Source organism: Salvelinus alpinus, chromosome 2 (assembly GCF_045679555.1).
Source record: "Salvelinus alpinus chromosome 2, SLU_Salpinus.1, whole genome shotgun sequence".
Classification (NCBI taxonomy): Eukaryota; Metazoa; Chordata; class Actinopteri; order Salmoniformes; family Salmonidae; genus Salvelinus; species Salvelinus alpinus.
In genome coordinates this window covers 91,919,105-91,938,886 of record NC_092087.1, presented here as the reverse complement: position 1 = coordinate 91,938,886, position 19,782 = coordinate 91,919,105, and the positions used below count along the sequence as shown (strand labels likewise).

The following is a 19,782-nucleotide window of genomic DNA, read 5'->3' as shown; positions in this document are numbered from 1 at the left end:
TTTCACTCTGCATCACATATAAAACTGCAGACACTGAGGTCACTACAGAGGTCACACTCACCATCTCAATCTCTCTGACATGCTTTGGCAATGTAAATATATGTTTCCCATTTCAATAAAGCCCTTTGAATTTAATGAGAGAGAGAGAGAGAGAGAGAGAGAGAGAGAGAGGGGGAGAGAGAGAGAGGGAGAGAGAGAGAGAGAGAGAGAGAGAGAGAGAGAGAGAGAGAGAGAGAGAGAGAGAGAGAGAGAGAGAGAGAGAGAGAGAGAGAGAGAGAGAGAGAGAGAGAGAGAGAGAGAGAGAGAGAGAGAGGGGGGGGGGGGTCAGAAGGAGGAGCTTCATTTAAGGAAGACAGAGCGTTTCAGAAACACCCTGCTGTCAAACTAGTAGCTGACAGAGACTCTGTTGTGGACCTGAACTAGCTGGTAGTAAAGTAACTTTAACAGTATAGTAACTGGGGTGGTAAAGTAACTTTAACAGTATAGTAACTGTGATATTAAAGTAACTTTAACAGTATAGTAACTGGTGTGGTAAAGTAACTTTAACAGTATAGTAACTGTGATAGTAAAGTAACTTTAACAGTATAGTAACTGGGGTGGTAAAGTAACTTTAATAGTATAGTAACTTTGGTAGTAAAGTAACTTTAACAGTATAGTAACAGTGAAAGTAAAGTAACCTAAACAGTATAGTAACTGGGGTGGTAAAGTAACTTAAACAGTATAGTAACTGAGGAGCAACTGTCCAGAATGAAGATACTCCATGTTGTCTCCTGCTGTCTCCTCTTAGGTGAGTCTTTACCTGGGTTTGTGCAGGATTATAGTCAGATTTGTAGAGGGTTAAAGTCAGATTTGTAGAGGGTTAAAGTAAGATTTGAGCAGAGTTAAAGTAAGATTTGAGTAGAGTTAAAGTAAAATGTGAGCAGGTTTAAAGTTAGATTTGAGCAGGGTTAAAGTACGATTTGTGCAGGGTTAAAGTTAGATTTGAGCAGGGTTAAAGTTAGATTTGAGCAGGCTTAAAGTAAGATTTGAGCAGGGTTAAAGTTAGATTTGAGCAGGGTTAAAGTTAGATTTGAGTAGGGTTAAAGTAAGATTTGAGCAGGGTTAAAGTTAGATTTGAGCAGGGTTAAAGTCAGATTTGAGCAGGGTTAAAGTTAGATTTGATCAGGGTTAAAGTTAGATTTGAGCAGGGTTAAAGTTAGATTTGAGCAGGGTTAAAGTTAGATTTGAGCAGGGTTAAAGTTAGATTTGAGTAGGGTTAAAGTAAGATTTGAGCAGGGTTAAAGTTAGATTTGAGCAGGGTTAAAGTCAGATTTGAGCAGGGTTAAAGTTAGATTTGATCAGGGTTAAAGTTAGATTTGAGCAGGGTTAAAGTTAGATTTGAGCAGGGTTAAAGTAAGATTTGTGCAGGGTTAAAGTTAGATTTGAGCAGGGTTAAAGTTAGATTTGAGCAGGGTTAAAGTTAGATTTGAGCAGGGTTAAAGTTTATCTCACAGGTCATCAGTTGTGACTGTACTGTGTGTTTCTGTTTGACAGCTCTGTGTGTTGTGGAGTCAGCTGGCATTAATGTGAAGGGGGTGGTAGGTGGACAAGTCAAAATCAAATGCTATCACACATGGGCAGGTGACAATGAAAAATATTTCTGCAGAAGAGAATGTTACCATAGAGATCGTCTTGTTCAAACTGAGGGCAACAAGTATTATATTGAGAAACAGAGATACATCATAGAAGACTTAAGGAATGGAGTCTTCTATGTGACCATCAAGAACCTGATGAAGTCAGACTCTGGTACCTACTGGTGTGGAGTGGAGAGATATGGCCCAGACACATACCAAGAGGTGCGTCTGACAGTTACAGATGGTAAGTGAACACCATTTGCCTTTTCAAATTCAGAGCTTGTTGTTGTTTAGGGGCTTCATGTCATCTTTCCAGTGAGAGAAAAGCCAGATGGTGACTGTGTTTCTGGATACCTGTTCTTCATCTTTCAACACAGCTACTACCTCTAATGCCTCAGCGGTCACTCCCAGACCCCATCCAAACCTCTCTGCAACATCCCCAAACATCTCCACAACCTTTCTGCCATCTGGAGACATCAGTGGTCACTCTTCATCTAGAGCAGGTATGATGAATCTCTCATCTCAGACATTACAACTAATATGTTGTGATATGATGAATCTCTCATCTCAGACATTACAACTAATATGTTGTGAAATGATGAATCTCTCATCTCAGACATTCCAACTAATATGTTGTGATATGATGAATCTCTCATCTCAGACATTCCAACTAATATGTTGTGAAATGATGAATCTCTCATCTCAGACATTACAACTAATATGTTGTGAAATTATGAATCTCTCATCTCAGACATTACAACTAATATGTTGTGATATGATGAATCTCTCATCTCAGACATTCCAACTAATATGTTGTGAAATGATGAATCTCTCATCTCAGACATTACAACTAATATGTTGTGATATGATGAATCTCTCATCTCAGACATTACAACTAATATGTTGTGAAATGATGAATCTCTCATCTCAGACATTACAACTAATATGTTGTGAAATTATGAATCTCTCATCTCAGACATTACAACTAATATGTTGTGAAATTATGAATCTCTCATCTCAGACATTACAACTAATATGTTGTGAAATGATGAATCTCTCATCTCAGACATTACAACTAATATGTTGTGATATGAAATGCTTGTAACGTTGGAGGAAATTTATTGTATCTGTTCAAGCATTGGATAAATCTCTCTCTCTCTCTCTCTCTCCCCTCTCTCTCAATTTTATTTATCTCTCTCTCTATCTTCCTCACTCTAGATTATCCTCCATTGGATTCTCCCGGTGCAGGACAGAGTGCTGGTAAGTTTCATGTCTACTGATTTCAGTGGTGGCAGGAGTATCAGAAGTCAGAAGTGACGCGCGCACGCACACACACACACACACACGCACGCACACACACGCACACACACACACACACACACCCCCCCCCATTTACAGATAGCCAGGGGCTCCAACACTCAGACTTCATTTACAGATAGCCAGGGGCTCCAACACTCAGACTTCATTTACAGATAGCCAGGGGCTCCAACACTCAGACTTCATTTACAGATAGCCAGGGGCTCCAACACTCAGACTTCATTTACAGATAGCCAGGGGCTCCAACACTCAGACTTCATTTACAGATAGCCAGGGGCTCCAACACTCAGACTTCATTTACAGATAGCCAGGGGCTCCAACACTCAGACTTCATTTACAGATAGCCAGGGGCTCCAACACTCAGACTTCATTTACAGATAGCCAGGGGCTCCATCACTCAGACTTCATTTACAGATAGCCAGGGGCTCCAACACTCAGACTTCATTTACAAAGGAAGCATGTGTTTAGTGAGTCCACCAGATCAGAGACAGTAGGATGACCAGGAATGTTCTCTTAATAAGATACCACAAAATTCAACTTACGTAGTACTTTCAAGTATTTTTACTTAAGTACTTTACACCACTGTGTGTGTGTGTGTTTGCCTGTATGATAAAGGTCAGGAAGTAGGAGGTGTCAAAATGCTCTCAAGTTTAGCTAAAAGACCAACCTCTCCACAACAAACCCATCAACAAATATCACCATGACAACTGACTCCTCAAACTCCACTACTGGTACATATATTACCCTAAGAGGCACGGCTCTCTCTCTCTCTCTCTCTCTCTCTCTCTCTCTCTCTCTCTCTCTCTCTCTCTCTCTCTCTCTCTCTCTCTCTCTCTCTCTCTCTCTCTCTCTCTCTCTCTCTCTCTCTCTCTCTCTCGGTGCATGCTGGGTGTTTTTGGAGTCTGAGTGTTTGGTGTGGAAAGCTCTATCCTAACTAACTTTCTTGATTCTTTTCTTTACATGTTATTTTCTATGGTGGAGGGTTAATGCAATATTTGTTTTTGGCGGTATCCAAAGTTTTTTTTTCAAAGTTAGGGTGGAAGAGGACAGAGTAACTTTCCTGGGGGTTGGAAGGTGTAGTGTGCGCAATGGCTTCTCAGCCTAGCGCGGAGGAGACGCTGTCTATACAGCATGGATTCAGGTGTGTTCCTGAGAACGGAGTTAAGGTGGAGGAGGTTCTGCTCGCGGTCGGTGAACAGGTAGGAGCTGAGTTTATACATTCTGCTTCTAGAATGAACAAAGCTGTGGTTGTGTTCATGAAAAGGGCTAATTTGGTCGGTAGGCTAATTGCTAGCGGAATATTTGTAAGGGATGTGTTGGTGTCAATTTCACCTCTCTCTACCCCTTCAACAAGAGTTGTAGTGGCAAATTTGCCTCCGTTTATCACGGATGATCAAATTAGGAAAGAGCTGAGTCGTTTTGGTAAGTTTGCTAGCGGTTTCCGTGTACTGTCAGCAGGGTTTCAGGCAGATGCCGTTAAACACGTTGTTTCGTTCCGGAGGCAAGTGTTTATGTTTCTGAACAACAACGAGCAACAGCTAAATGTGCATTTTAAAGTGAGGCATGGGGAGGGGCTCTATGCAGGTTTTGCCAGCACAGATAGTCTACGGTGTTTTGAATGTGGGGATTTGGGGCACAAGAGCTTTGCGTGCCCACATAAAGGCCGTAGACAAGGTGAGGATACAAGCGCAAATGGGGGAAATCGAGGTCAAAATGCAGGGGGTAAGGAGATGCAGACAGCAGAGGCTGGGCCTAGTCAGTCTAGAGATGGTGGTGTAGATGAGGCTGGGCCTAGTCAGGCTAGAGATGGTAGGGTAGTGGAGGCTGGGTCTAGTCAGGCTAGAGATGGTGGAGAAGCAGAGGCTGGGTCTAGTCAGGCTAGAGATGGTGGGGAAGCACAGGCTGGGTCTAGTCAGGCTAGAGATGGTGGGGTAGCTGAGGCTGGGCCTAGTTATGCTATGGAGGGTGGTGTAGAGGGTGCTGGGTCTAGGCAGGCTATGGATGGTGGTATAGCAGAGGCTGAGTCTAGTCAAGCTATGGATGGTGGGGTAGCTGAGGCTGGCCCAAGTCATGCTATGGAGGGTGGTGTAGATGATGCTGGGCCGAGTCATGCTATGGAGGGTGGTGCAGATGATGCTGGGCCGAGTCATGCTATGGAGGGTGGTGTAGATGATACTGGGTCTAGTCAGGTTATTCTAGTGGATGAGGAGAGTATAGTGGGGAAGTGTAAGAGATTAGGGGGGGAGGAGGAGGGTGTCAAGCGGAAAAGGAAAAAGGGTGTGGACAAAGGCACCATGGAAATGTTGCCTGTTGCTGTGGGTGAGGCCCTAACCAGAGAGAAAGAGCAGGTGGTCAGGGTGGGAGATAGAGAAGAGGAGGAAAGTGAGTCTGAGGAAGAGGATGAGGAGTTATTTTTTTCAGACTCCTCTTCAATTGGCCCGGAGCTGACAGCCAGTCAACCAGAAGGGTCTAAGTACACGTTGAGAGAACTGACAAGGTTCCTGAATGAGACTAAGGGGAAAAAAGTTAATCTTGAGGCTTTTTTTCCTGATTCTAGAAAGTTTGTAAGATCAGTACAACATGCTATGAGAAATGAGGGGCATGGTGTCCTCTCACCCAAGAAACGGTTTAGGTTGAGGAAGTGGGTCACAACAGTGCGTAAAGGTTTACCTTCAGACACTGTTTAAATGTTTAATTTCTTACTGACACTGGGGCTTTTTGAGCTTTCCTATTGGTCTATTTCTCTGCTGGCTTTTCTCCCACTTCTTATGGAGACTCTTTGGGTAGGCTCGCTTAATATAAATGGTGCCAGAGATGCGGGAAAGAGGAGTGTGTTGGGTGAATATGTAAAACAAAAGAAAGTACAGGTGTTGTTTCTGCAGGAGACGCATAGTGATGTGGTGAATGAAGTTGATTGGGGGCTCTGGTGGAAAGGGGCAAGTGTGTTGAGCCATGGGACAAATCTTAGTGCAGGTGTGGCAGTCCTTTTTGCACCGGGTCTGGCTGTAAAAATTTGCTCCTCAAAGGAGGTGTGTAGGGGCAGGTTGCTTGTTGTTAAAGCAGAGATTAACAACATGGGTTTTGTCTTTATAAATGTGTATGCGCCTAACACAGGGAGAGAAAGAGGGGTTCTATTTGGGAGTCTTAGACAGGAACTCTCACAAGTAGCGCCTGAGGAGACGCTGGTGATCGGAGGTGACTGGAACTGTACAATGGATTTTACAAAAGACAGAAATGGGGAAGAGCCTCATTCAGTGTCAGTGGGAGTGTTAAGGGACATCTTTAATCAGTTTGACCTAGTGGATGTTTGGAGAACTAAACATCCAAACACAAGACAGTATACGTGGGTGAAGGTTTTTGGGGCTAGGGTGAGTGCAGCTCGACTTGATCGTTTTTACATGTCCAGGAATCAGAGCAATAGGCTGCTGGGTGCTACCATTCTCCCAGTGGGGTTTTCGGATCACCACATAACCATGGCTCGGCTGTCTATTTCACCAGGGCCCCGGCAGGCATCTTATTGGAAGTTCAATGTAAAGCTCTTACAAGATGCCACTTTTTGCTCAGGTTTCCAGACTTTTTGGGAAAGATGGGGGCAGCGAAGAGAGGAGTATGAGTCTCTGAGTCAATGGTGGGATGTGGGGAAAGTGCAAATTCGGCTTTTCTGTCAACAGTACACAGCTCTCTCATCCTCAGAGGCTAGGAGAGTATTGGGGGAACTAGAGCGGTGTATTAGTGAGATGGAGGTAGAGATGGTGGGGCAAGGCAATGTAGGCCTCCAGGCTAACTTAGCCGAATTACGTAGGGACCTGGGTAGTTTTTTCCAGGTTAAAGCAAAGGGAGCACTTGTAAGAGCTAGGTTCTCCATGCTCAAGGAGATGGATGCTCCCAGCTCCTTCTTCTTTGGTTTGGAAAGACAGAGCAGTGAAGCCAAGGGTATGCATTGTCTACGGCTGTCTGATGGGCGGGTGACCTCTGTGGTGGGGGAGATGCGGGAGCGGACTGTGGAGTTTTATACTGAATTGTATAGGGCAGAAATGTGTGATCCTATGTGTGCTCAGGTCTTGTTCGCAGGACTCCCTAAGCTCTCTCGGGCACAGAAGGATGAAATGGACATTCCTCTGTTGTCACATGAACTGGCAGAGGCCGTAACCCAGATGTCCCCCGGTCGTGCACCCGGGGACGATGGACTTCCAGTGGAGTTTTACAAAAAATTCTGGGGAACTATTGGACAGGATTTCTTTTGCGTGTTGCGTGAATGCGTCGAGGTAGGAGAGTTGCCGATGAGCTGCCGTCGGGCGGCACTGACTCTCCTGCCCAAAAAAGGGGACTTGTGTGAACTTAAGAACTGGAGGCCTGTGGCATTACTCTGTGCGGACTATAAGATATTTGCCAAGGTCCTCTCTAACAGACTGAAGTCCCATCTGGACTCTATAATACACAAGGACCAGACATATTGTGTACCGGGACGCTCAATCACGGACAACTTGTTCTTGATTAGGGACATGTTGGACTTGTCGAGAGGTTCTAATGTGAACTTTGGACTGGTCTCTTTAGATCAAGAGAAGGCTTTTGATAGAGTGGATCATGAGTATCTGTTTAATGTGATGTCTGTGTTTGGGTTTGGGAAGAGCTTTGTGAACTGTGTGAAGCTGTTGTATGCTGGGGCGTCATGTATGGTTAAGGTGGGAGGGGCGCTCAGTAGGCCTGTCTGGGTGAGACGGGGCATTAGACAAGGATGCCCTCTATCTGGGCAGCTGTACACACTAGCCATTGAGCCTTTTTTAGGACTGCTACGCAGGAGACTGCGGGGAGTGTGCTGGACAGGCATGGAGGTGGTGACAGGAATAGCAGTCTCAGCATATGCAGATGATGTTTCTGTGATGGTCAGGGATGGGCAGGATGTGCAGGAACTAGAGACCAGTCTGAAGGTGTACGAGGGAGCTTCATCAGCTAAGGTAAACTGGGGAAAGAGCAAAGCTCTGTTATGTGGGGCATGGGGGGATAGGGCTCCTCCTCTGCTTCCAGGGGGTTTGCAGTGGGGTTGTGAAGGGCTTAAAGTGTTGGGGGTGTACCTGGGCTCGGAGAGGTGGGTCAGCAAGAACTGGGAGGGGCTGTCACAGGCAGTGGTGTCAAGACTGGCCAGGTGGAGGAGGCTCCTGTCCCAAGTGTCATATAGAGGGAGGGTGCTGATAATCAACAACCTGGTGGCATCTTCCTTGTGGCATAAACTGGCTGTCCTCAACCCCCCCGCCGGTCTGCTTGCAGACCTGCAACGCAAGCTGGTGGACTTCTTTTGGTCGGGCCATCACTGGCTGAAGGCAGCAGTGTTGTACATGACCGTCCACGAAGGAGGACAGGGCCTGGTGGAACTGGAGAGCAGGATGGCTGCTTTCCGGCTAAAGGCGGTGCAGAGACTGCTGTACCATACTGATGTTGGCTGGAGGGAACCAGCATGCGCGCTGCTGAGGAGAGCTGGCGGATTAGGGTTGGACCGGCAGCTGTTCCTCATGAAGCTGGAGAGGCTGAGTACAGCAGGTCTCTCAGAGTTTTACTCTGCGGTGCTGAGGGCCTGGCAGCTGCTAAGGCCCACACGAGAAGGGGGTGTGGAGCCTGGGCAGTGGGTGTGGGAGGAGCCTATTTTCCACAACCCAGCCATCCCTTTGAGATCGGTTCAGTCGGCCACCCTGCAGAGGCAACTGATGGCAGGGGGTTTACAAAGGCTAGGTGACCTGAGACTGCTGGGAGAGGAGGGGTGGAAAACCCCGGAGGTCTTGGCGCAACAAACAGGAATAACGTCTCTTAGGCTGCTGGAGAGATTCCTGGAGGAGGTCCAGGAGGCACTGTCTGAGCCGGTAAGGGGGGTGTTTGAGAGGCCAAAGGGAGAGGGGCCACCAATGTTTCCGCCACTGCAGGTGACGGCAGAGACTGGAGACTGGCAAGGGGGTCTGGAGGACTTGTTAGATTTTAACACTCCGAGCCTGGGGGAGTTTGAGGGGGTGGGAGGTAAAGCCATCTACAACCTCTGCGTTAAGGTTAGGAACATTAGAAGCCTAACAGGAGTGAAGGCACATCAGTGGCAGGGGGTATGTGGGGCGGAGAGTATGGTGGGTTTTAGATGGAGGGCGCTCTACAAACCCCCAGTACCAAAGAGGTCAGGGGACCTCCAGTGGAGGGTTCTTCATGGAGCCCTGGCCACTAACAGCTGGTTGGCACGGGTTGATCCGGGAATTGGGCAGGGGTGTCCTTTCTGTCAAATGAAAGAAACTGTGATTCATGTGTTTTCTGTGTGCACCAGGTTAATGCCTTTAATGTCTCTGCTGGAATGTCTGTGTGACAGGTTGGGGGTGGTTTTTGCTGTTGGGATGTTTATAATGGGATACAGGTATTCGAGTAAGGAGAAAGAAAAATGTGTTTTGTTGAATTTTCTGTTTGCTCAGGCAAAATTAGCTATTTGGCTAACAAGGAGAAACAGGGTCAAAGTTGGGGGGATAACAGACCCTTTACTACTGTTTAATGGGATGGTCTCTGCGCGCCTTAGGGTTGAGTTTGAGTTCTATAAACTGATCAAATGTGTGGAGATGTTTGAGGAGATATGGTGTGTTGGGGGGGCTGTCTGTATTGCTGGGGAAGATGTTTTGGATATACGGTTGTAGGAGAGGGTATTGTTTTTGTGTATGGTGATGGTGGTTTGTATCATGTGGTAGATGGAAAGGTGAGTATGGTACATGTATGCAGTACAGGATATATTTTTGTTTTTTTATTTTAGGGGGGGTGAGTTTTAAATGAAATGAGAATGTTTCAATAAAGAAAGACAAAAGGTCAAAAAAAGTCTCTCTCTCTCTCTCTCTCTCTCTCTCTCTCTCTCTCTCTCTCTCTCTCTCTCTCTCTCTCTCTCTCTCTCTCTCTCTCTCTCTCTCTCTCTCTCTCTCTCTCTCTCTCTCTCTCTCTCTCTCTCTCTCTCGTAACAACAGAATCACCACAGACATGACTAGAACACACGGTAACAACAGCATCACCACCACAGACATGACTAGAACACACGGTAACAACAGCATCACCACCACAGACATGACTAGAACACAAGGTAACAACAGCATCACCACCACAGACATGACTAGAACACAAGGTAACAACAGCATCACCACCACAGACATGACTAGAACACAAGGTATTCTTTATTATACTACCAAGCACCATACTGCAACAGGGACTACAACTACCAAGTACCATACTGTAACATGACTACAGCCACCAAGGTGGTTAGGAAACTGGTACAGTAGGGATACTATAAGAGGGAAAGCTAGTCAGTTATCCAACTTAATGTATTCAACTGAAATGTTTATTCCGCATTTAACCCAACCCCTCTGAATCGGAGAGGTGAGGGGGGGTGCCTTAATAGACATCCACGTCTTCGCCACCCGGGGACAAGTTGGTTAGGAAACTGGTACAGTAGGGGACTAGGTGGTTAGGAAACTGGTACAGTAGGGGGACTAGGTGGTTAGGAAACTGGTACAGTAGGGGGACTAGGTGGTTAGGAAACTGGTACAGTAGGGGGACTAGGTGGTTAGGAAACTGGTACAGTAGGGGGACTAGGTGGTTAGGAAACTGGTACAGTAGGGGGACTAGGTGGTTAGGAAACTGGTACAGTAGGGGACCAGGTGGTTAGGAAACTGGTACAGTAGGGGGACTAGGTGGTTAGGAAACTGGTTAGGTAGGGGGACTAGGTGGTTAGGAAACTGGTACAGTAGGGGGACTAGGTGGTTAGGAAACTGGTACAGAAGGGGGACTAGGTGGTTAGGAAACTGGTACAGTAGGGGGACTAGGTGGTTAGGAAACTGGTACAGTAGGGGACTAGGTGGTTAGGAAACTGGTACAGTAGGGGGACTAGGTGGTTAGGAAACTGGTACAGTAGGGGGACTAGGTGGTTAGGAAACTGGTACAGTAGGGGGACTAGGTGGTTAGGAAACTGGTACAGTAGGGGGACTAGGTGGTTAGGAAACTGGTACAGTAGGGGACTAGGTGGTTAGGAAACTGGTACAGTAGGGGGACTAGGTGGTTAGGAAACTGGTACAGTAGGGGGACTAGGTGGTTAGGAAACTGGTACAGTAGATGGACTAGGTGGTTAGGAAACTGGTACAGTAGGGGACTAGGTGGTTAGGAAACTGGTACAGTAGGGGGACTAGGTGGTTAGGAAACTGGTACAGTAGGCGGACTAGGTGGTTAGGAAACTGGTACAGTAGGGGGACTAGGTGGTTAGGAAACTGGTACAGTAGGGGGACTAGGTGGTTAGGAAACTGGTACAGTAGGGGACTAGGTGGTTAGGAAACTGGTACAGTAGGGGACTAGTTGGTTAGGAAACTGGTACAGTAGTTGTAGGAGGACTAGGTGGTTAGGAAACTGGTACAGTGGGGGGACTAGGTGGTTAGGAAACTGGTACAGTAGGGGACTAGGTGGTTAGGAAACTGGTACAGTAGGGGGACTAGGTGGTTAGGAAACTGGTACAGTAGGGGGACTAGGTGGTTAGGAAACTGGTACAGTAGGGGGACTAGGTGGTTAGGAAACTGGTACAGTAGGGGACCAGGTGGTTAGGAAACTGGTACAGTAGGGGGACTAGGTGGTTAGGAAACTGGTACAGTAGGGGACTAGGTGGTTAGGAAACTGGTTAGGTAGGGGGACTAGGTGGTTAGGAAACTGGTACAGTAGGGGGACTAGGTGGTTAGGAAACTGGTACAGAAGGGGGACTAGGTGGTTAGGAAACTGGTACAGTAGGGGGACTAGGTGGTTAGGAAACTGGTACAGTAGGGGACTAGGTGGTTAGGAAACTGGTACAGTAGGGGGACTAGGTGGTTAGGAAACTGGTACAGTAGGGGGACTAGGTGGTTAGGAAACTGGTACAGTAGGGGGACTAGGTGGTTAGGAAACTGGTACAGTAGGGGGACTAGGTGGTTAGGAAACTGGTACAGTAGGGGACTAGGTGGTTAGGAAACTGGTACAGTAGGGGGACTAGGTGGTTAGGAAACTGGTACAGTAGGGGGACTAGGTGGTTAGGAAACTGGTACAGTAGATGGACTAGGTGGTTAGGAAACTGGTACAGTAGGGGACTAGGTGGTTAGGAAACTGGTACAGTAGGGGGACTAGGTGGTTAGGAAACTGGTACAGTAGGCGGACTAGGTGGTTAGGAAACTGGTACAGTAGGGGGACTAGGTGGTTAGGAAACTGGTACAGTAGGGGGACTAGGTGGTTAGGAAACTGGTACAGTAGGGGACTAGGTGGTTAGGAAACTGGTACAGTAGGGGACTAGTTGGTTAGGAAACTGGTACAGTAGTTGTAGGAGGACTAGGTGGTTAGGAAACTGGTACAGTAGGGGGACTAGGTGGTTAGGAAACTGGTACAGTAGGGGGACTAGGTGGTTAGGAAACTGGTACAGTAGGGGGACTAGGTGGTTAGGAAACTGGTACAGTGGGGGGACTAGGTGGTTAGGAAACTGGTACAGTAGGGGGACTAGGTGGTTAGGAAACTGGTTAGGTAGGGGGACTAGGTGGTTAGGAAACTGGTACAGTAGGGGGACTAGGTGGTTAGGAAACTGGTACAGTAGGGGGACTAGGTGGTTAGGAAACTGGTACAGTGGGGGGACTAGGTGGTTAGGAAACGGGTACAGTAGGGGGACTAGGTGGTTAGGAAACTGGTACAGTGGGGGGACTAGGTGGTTAGGAAACTGGTACAGTAGGGGGACTAGGTGGTTAGGAAACTGGTACAGTAGGGGGACTAGGTGGTTAGGAAACTGGTACAGTAGGGGGACTAGGTGGTTAGGAAACTGGTTAGGTAGGGGGCTAGGTAGATAGGAAACTGGTTGGAGAGTATAGGAAGGATAAGGAGGATGAGAAGGGTCTGAGATTAATGAGATCAATGTTGTATTTTTCGTTCCATGTACCCGTGTCATTTAGCATTCACGGTCGTTTTGTTGTTTTGCATTAGTTTGTTAAGTTTTTTGTTTTCATTAAAGAAGATGTATTCACATCACGCTGCGTTTTGGTCTCCTTACTACGACGATTGTGACAGTGTTATTATCTTGTATTTGTAGTTTCAGGTACACTAGTGGTCTTCATGGTGTGTGTGAGTCTGACTGTGTTGGTGGTGGGACTCATCCTGCTACTGATTTACAAATGGAGGAGAGACAGGACATCCTCAAGTGAGTAACCCTCAGATGTATGTATGTATGTCTGTCTGTATGTGTGTATGTATGTATGTATGTATGTATGTATGTATGTATGTATGTATGTATGTATGTATGTATGTACAGTATGTATGTATGTATGTATGTATGTATGTATGTATGTATGTATGTATGTTGTACACTTATGCAGACAAACACCCAGTAGTGTAGTGGTATACACACGTATACACTGTATACTAGGGATGCACGATATATCGATGAACACATCGGAATCGGACGATATTAGCTAAAAATACCCACATCGAAATCGGCCCGATGTCAAGTTTAACACCGATGTTAAAAACCGATGTCAAACTATACTAAGTACGTACATGAAGTAATAACGCCACGTAAATGTTGCGTTACACTGCAACACAGCATTCCTAACCTAGCCCACAATGTCTGCTGTGTGGATCGAGCAGTCAACAAGTCCAGTAGTTATTTGAAAGAGTAAGAACATTTCAGCGAGAAAACTCAAAGACGAAAATCCATTAAAGCCAAGAAAATTGAATTAATTGACATTCAACCGTTCTCTGTCGTGGGTGATGTTGGCTTTCGCCGACTGGTCGAGCACCGGTACACACTACCAAGTGCGCTATTTTTTAGATGTTGCCCTACCGAAGCTACACAGTAATAACGTCACTGCTATTAGCTTTTCGACATACATACTATGGAACTCCGTTTGGGTCTTTACGTGTCAAAAAAGATACAGTAGCACTTTCAAAGCTGTACTAAAAAGTCTGCAAACAGGCAAACACCGGCCACGAACGATGTGTTTACAATACCGCGTTGGTAAGAAATTATAATTTGTTCAACCGCAACTTCTGGGGTAGCTAGCTTCAGCTTGGGTACCTAGCTAGCATCAATACAACCAGCCTGAAAACTGCAGTCATTTTCATTATTCTTAGCAATGATTTAGGAGTCCTTCTGAGTAAGTATTAGCTAGATTGCCACTCGTTGTTTGCCTATTGAAATTGAACTTCAGTTCATGAATAGCTAGCTAGCTACTTAACCCTGTTGCCCAAAGCTAACGTTATAAGCAGCCAGCTAGCCTCATCTGGCTAATGAGGCTCGACCTGGCCGGGTTGTGTTGTAAAGCTAGCCACAATAAGGATCAGGCACGATAGTGGAATTTGTGGTTTGCCTTCAAAATAAAAGCATGTCATTGACAGTAATGCAAATGAATACACATAGTAGAATTATGCCAAACGTTTATTTTGAATTATTAGACTCTATTAAACTATTATTACTTGAAGGCTTTAGCATTGTCACGCACTTGTGACACAGTGTAGGCAGCAGCAGCACTCAGCATTTCAACAACACCGTGTTGTATTAACATTGACTATAAATGAACTAGTTTGTAAATTAGTTTACCCTATCAGACACCTTTATATTCCCATGGCCTAACCACAAAAATATATTATGTAGGCCTAATAACAATTTAATGGATTAAAACATAATATATTATGTAGGCCTAACCACAGTCAACAACAATATATTATGTAGGCCTAATAACAATTTAATGGATCAAAACATAATATATTATGTAGGCCTAATAACAATTTAATGGATCAAAACATAATATATTAGAAAATGATTGTCACGCACTGACCTTAGTATTCTTTGTTTTCTTTATTATTTTGGTTAAGTCAGGGTGTGACGAGGGTGGTATGTGTGTTTTGTCTTGTCTATGGGTTTTTGTATATCTATGGGGTTTTGGTATTGTCTAGGTAATGTAGGTCTATGGTTGCCTGAATTGGTTCCCAATCAGAGACAGCTGTTTATCGTTGTCTCTGATTGGGGATCCTATTTAGGTTGTCATTTTCCATTTTGGTTTTGTGGGTTATTGTCTATGTGAAGTTGCATGTCTGCACTCGTTGTATATAGCGTTCACGGTCGTTTTGTTCAGTGTTATTTCTTTATTAAAAGAAGTATGTATTCACATCACGCTGCACCTTGGTCTCCTCACTACGACGGACGTGACAATGATATTTTCCCAAAACTGCATACCTGGTGATATGGGGCTGCTGTGTTAAAAAGTGCACCTGGTGATATGGGGCTGCTGTGTTAAAAAGTGCACCTGATGATATGGGTCTGCTGTGTTAAAAAGTGCACCTGGTGATATGGGGCTGCTGTGTTAAAAAGTGCACCTGGTGATATGGGGCTGCTGTGTTAAAAAGTGCACCTGGTGATATGGGGCTGCTGTGTTAAAAAGTGCACCTGATGATATGGGTCTGCTGTGTTAAAAAGTGCACCTGGTGATATGGAGCTGCTGTGTTAAAAAGTGCACCTGATGATATGGGGCTGCTGTGTTAAAAAGTGCACCTGATGATATGGGTCTGCTGTGTTAAAAAGTGCACCTGGTGATATGGGGCTGCTGTGTTAAAAAGTGCACCTGGTGATATGGGGCTGCTGTGTTAAAAAGTGCACCTGATGATATGGGGCTGCTGTGTTAAAAAGTGCACCTGGTGATATGGGGCTGCTGTGTTAAAAAGTGCACCTGGTGAAATGGGGCTGCTGTGTTAAAAAGTGCACCTGATGATATGGGGCTGCTGTGTTAAAAAGTGCACCTGGTGAAATGGGGCTGCTGTGTTAAAAAGTGCACCTGGTGATATGGGGCTGCTGTGTTAAAAAACAAATGGCTTTTTCTTTAATCTATTGATGATCAGATACTTCAGTTGTAACTGGTTCTGTTGAACATGATTTTAACAGTTGATAGACAACTTTATCACTGTTACATCCCTAGACTCTTCTCTTATTTAACAACAACCTTGTTGAAATCAAGAAGTCTTCAGTGCTTCATCATGACTTCATTAGTTGTCTTTCAATCATTTACACAGAACCAGTACTGTCACTAAACCCCTTTTAACACTAATACAAGGAGTAGAGTACAGTTTATTAGACTACAGTATATTATGCAGTACCAGTACCGTCACTAAACCCCTTTTAACACTAATACAAGGGGTAGAGTAGAGTTTATTAGACTACAGTATATTATGCAGTACCAGTACTGTAACTAAACCCCTTTTCACACTAATACAAGGGGTAGAGTACAGTTTATTAGACTACAGTATATTATGCAGTACCAGTACCGTCACTAAACCCCTTTTAACACTAATACAAGGGGTAGAGTACAGTTTATTAGACTACAGTATATTATGCAGTACCAGTATTGTCACTAAACCCCTTTTAACACTAATACAAGGGGTAGAATACAGTTTATTAGACTACAGTATATTATCCAGTACCAGTACTGTCACTAAACACCTTTTCACCCTGCTGGATCTGATTGATAATTTTCACATTTTCACTGTCAGTACAGTTCCAGGCTTCAGTTGAATGACTAACCAGGCCAGCCCAGTCCAGCTTGGCTCTGTAGTGGGAAGAGAGGTACTGTAGGAACTCAGAACACAAGAACACAATGGTGGTTTACACACTGCAGAACTAAGCTGACACTGAGCCATGCCAAGTCCAGCCCAGATGAAATGGCCTGGATACTCATGCTAGAAATGTTAGATGAAGAATATATTCAGGCCAGCACAGTACAGCTTGTGTGTCACGCCCTGGCCTTAGTATTCTTGGTTTTCTTTATTATTTTAGTTAGGTCAGGGTGTGACATGGGGTATGTTTGTGTTTTGGGTGATTTATATGGTAAAGGGGGTGTTGGGTTTTGTGTATGGGTGTGTGTTGAGTGAATGTGTCTAGGTAGGTTTATGGTTGAGTGAGGGTTTCTAGGTATGTCTATGGTTGCCTGAGTGGTTCTCAATCAGAGACAGATGTCTTTCATTTGTCTCTGATTGGGAGCCATATTTTAGGCAGCCATAGGCATCATGCAGGTGTTGGGTCATTGTCTATGTTGAACGTTAGTGACTGGTGTGTGCACTTTCGTTTGGAGCTTCACGGTCGTTTGTTTGTTTTGTTAGTTGGTTTGTTGTAAGAGTGTTTCTTTTCGTGTTACGTCTTCGTCAAAAATAAAAGGGAAGATGTTTTTCTCACACGCTGCGCCTTGGTCTGCTTTCTCTCCCATGGACAATCGTGACATTGGGTTTGCCTGACTGATAGATGTATAATTTTAGGTCATTCAGAGTACATGTCGCAGGCCGTTTGGGATATTTTGGCCAAAATGAGAGTTTACCAACTGCTCCAGGCCCTACTACACTACTACAACACTACACTACTACACCACTACACTACTACACCACTACACCACTACACTACTACACTACTACACTACTACACCACTACACCACTACACCACTACACTACTACACTACTACACTACTACACTACTACACTACTGCACTACACCACTACAACCACCACAACCACTACAACCACTACAACCACTACAACCACTACACCACTACACCACTACACGACTACACGACTACACCACTACACCACTACACCACTACACCACTACACTACACTACTACACCACTACACCACTACACTACCACACTACTGCACTACTACACCACTACACCACTACACTACTACATCACTACACCACTACACTACTACACCACTACACCACTACACTACTGCACCACTACACCACTACTACACCACTACTACACCACTACACTACTGTACTACAACACCACTACACCACTACACTACACCACTACATTACTACACTACTACACTACTAGACCACTACACTACTACACCACCACTACACTAATACACCACTACACTACACCACTACATTACTACACTACTACACTACTACACTACTACATCACTACACCACTACACCACTACACTACTACACCACTACACCACTACACCACTACACTACACCACTACACTACTACACTACTACACTACTACACCACTACACCACTACACCACTACACCACTACACTACACCACCACTACACCACTACACCACTACACTACTACACTACTACACCACTGCACATGAGCACAAACATGATTTATATGTTGTGTTCCACAGGGCCAGTCACCAATCCAGACACAACAACCCAAGACTCCACCTACCAAACCCTCAATACAACAACCCAAGACTCCACCTACCAAACCCTCAACAAAACAACCCAAGACTCCACCTACCAAACCCTCAAAACAACAACCCAAGACTCCCCCTACCAAATCCTCAATACAACAACCCAAGACTCCACCTACCAAACCCTCAACACAACAACTCAAGACTCCACCTACCAAACCCTCAACACAACAACCCAAGACTCCACCTACCAAACCCTCAACAGAACAACCCAAGACTCCACCTACCAAACCCTCAACACAACAACCAAAGACTCCACCTACCAAACCCTCAACACAACAACCCAAGACTCCACCTACCAAACCCTCAATACAACAACCCAAGACTCCACCTACCAAACCCTCAACAGAACAACCCAAGACTCCACCTACCAAACCCTCAACACAACAACCCAAGACTCCACCTACCAAACCCTCAATACAACAACCCAAGACTCCACCTACAAAACCCTCAACACAACAACCCAAGACTCCACCTACCAAACCCTCAGTACAACAACCCAAGACTCCACCTACCAAACCCTCAGTACAACAACCCAAGACTCCACCTACCAAACCCTCAACACAACAACCCAAGACTCCACCTACCAAACCCTTAACAGAACAACCCAAGACTCCACCTACCAAACCCTCAACACAACAACCCAAGACTCCACCTACCAAACCCTCAACACAACAACCCAAGGCTCCACCTACCAAACCCTCAACACAACAACCCAAGACTCCACCTACCAAACCCTCAACACAACAACCCAAGACTCCACCTCCCAAACCCTCAACACAACAACCCAAGACTCCACCTACCAAACCCTCAACACAACAACCCAAGACTCCACCTACCAAACCCTCAACAAAACAACCCAAGACTCCACCTACCAAACCCTCAAAACAACAACCCAAGACTCCACCTACCAAATCCTCAATACAACAACCCAAGACTCCACCTACCAAACCCTCAGTACAACAACCCAAGACTCCACCTACCAAACCCTCAACACAACAACCCAAGACTCCACCTACCAAACCCTTAACAGAACAACCCAAGACTCCACCTACCAAACCCTCAACACAACAACCCAAGACTCCACCTACCAAACCCTCAATACAACAACCCAAGACTCCACCTACCAAACCCTCAACACAACAACCCAAGACTCCACCTACCAAACCCTCAATACAACAACCCAAGGCTCCACCTACCAAATCCTCAATACAACAACTCAAGACTCCACCTACTAATTCCTCATTCAAAACACAAGAGTCAGTAAATTGTTAGTCTTTGTAACATTTGCACATATGAAATTCCATTCTAATCCAATGTTTCATAATTACTGTAAATATACACTGAATTAGGAATTAGGAACACCTTCCTAATATTTTGCCCTCAGAACAGCCTCAGTTCGTCAGGGCATGGACTCTACAAGGTGTTGAAAGCGTTCCTCGGGGATGTTTGTGATTGTATAATTTAAGATAAACTTAACCAAGTGTCCATATTCATGTATATTTATTCAAATAAACACCCAAATATAAGTGTGTGTGTGAATGTTTGTCTAAAAAAAAAAACTGACACAAACAATGACATGAACGAAAACCCCAGATATCAACATA

At 45.2% G+C, this 19,782-nt stretch overlaps 1 protein-coding gene across 1 annotated transcript; it reads left to right on the top strand.

Annotated features, from left to right (window-relative positions):
- Window positions 1-1,769: 1,769 nt before the first annotated feature.
- On the top strand, window positions 1,770-19,737 carry LOC139541676 (uncharacterized). The gene is made up of 5 exons (XM_071346600.1): window positions 1,770-1,857; window positions 1,991-2,116; window positions 2,832-2,873; window positions 13,012-13,119; window positions 18,107-19,737. Exons 1-5 carry the CDS (start codon window positions 1,770-1,772, stop codon window positions 19,411-19,413), a joined length of 1,671 nt encoding a protein of 556 aa, XP_071202701.1. The 3' UTR covers window positions 19,414-19,737.
- Window positions 19,738-19,782: the final 45 nt, after the last annotated feature.

What these genes read in the sequence shown, in the direction of transcription:
- LOC139541676 (XM_071346600.1), top strand. Translation starts at nt 1,770, where the DNA reads ATGAAGTCAGACTCTGGTACCTACTGGTGTGGAGTGGAGAGATATGGC. An exon ending in GCGTCTGACAGTTACAGATG is followed by an intron (nt 1,858 to 1,990) that starts GTAAGTGAACAC and finishes CTTTCAACACAG; the next exon opens with CTACTACCTCTAATGCCTCA. An exon ending in CGGTGCAGGACAGAGTGCTG is followed by an intron (nt 2,874 to 13,011) that starts GTAAGTTTCATG and finishes TTGTATTTGTAG; the next exon opens with TTTCAGGTACACTAGTGGTC.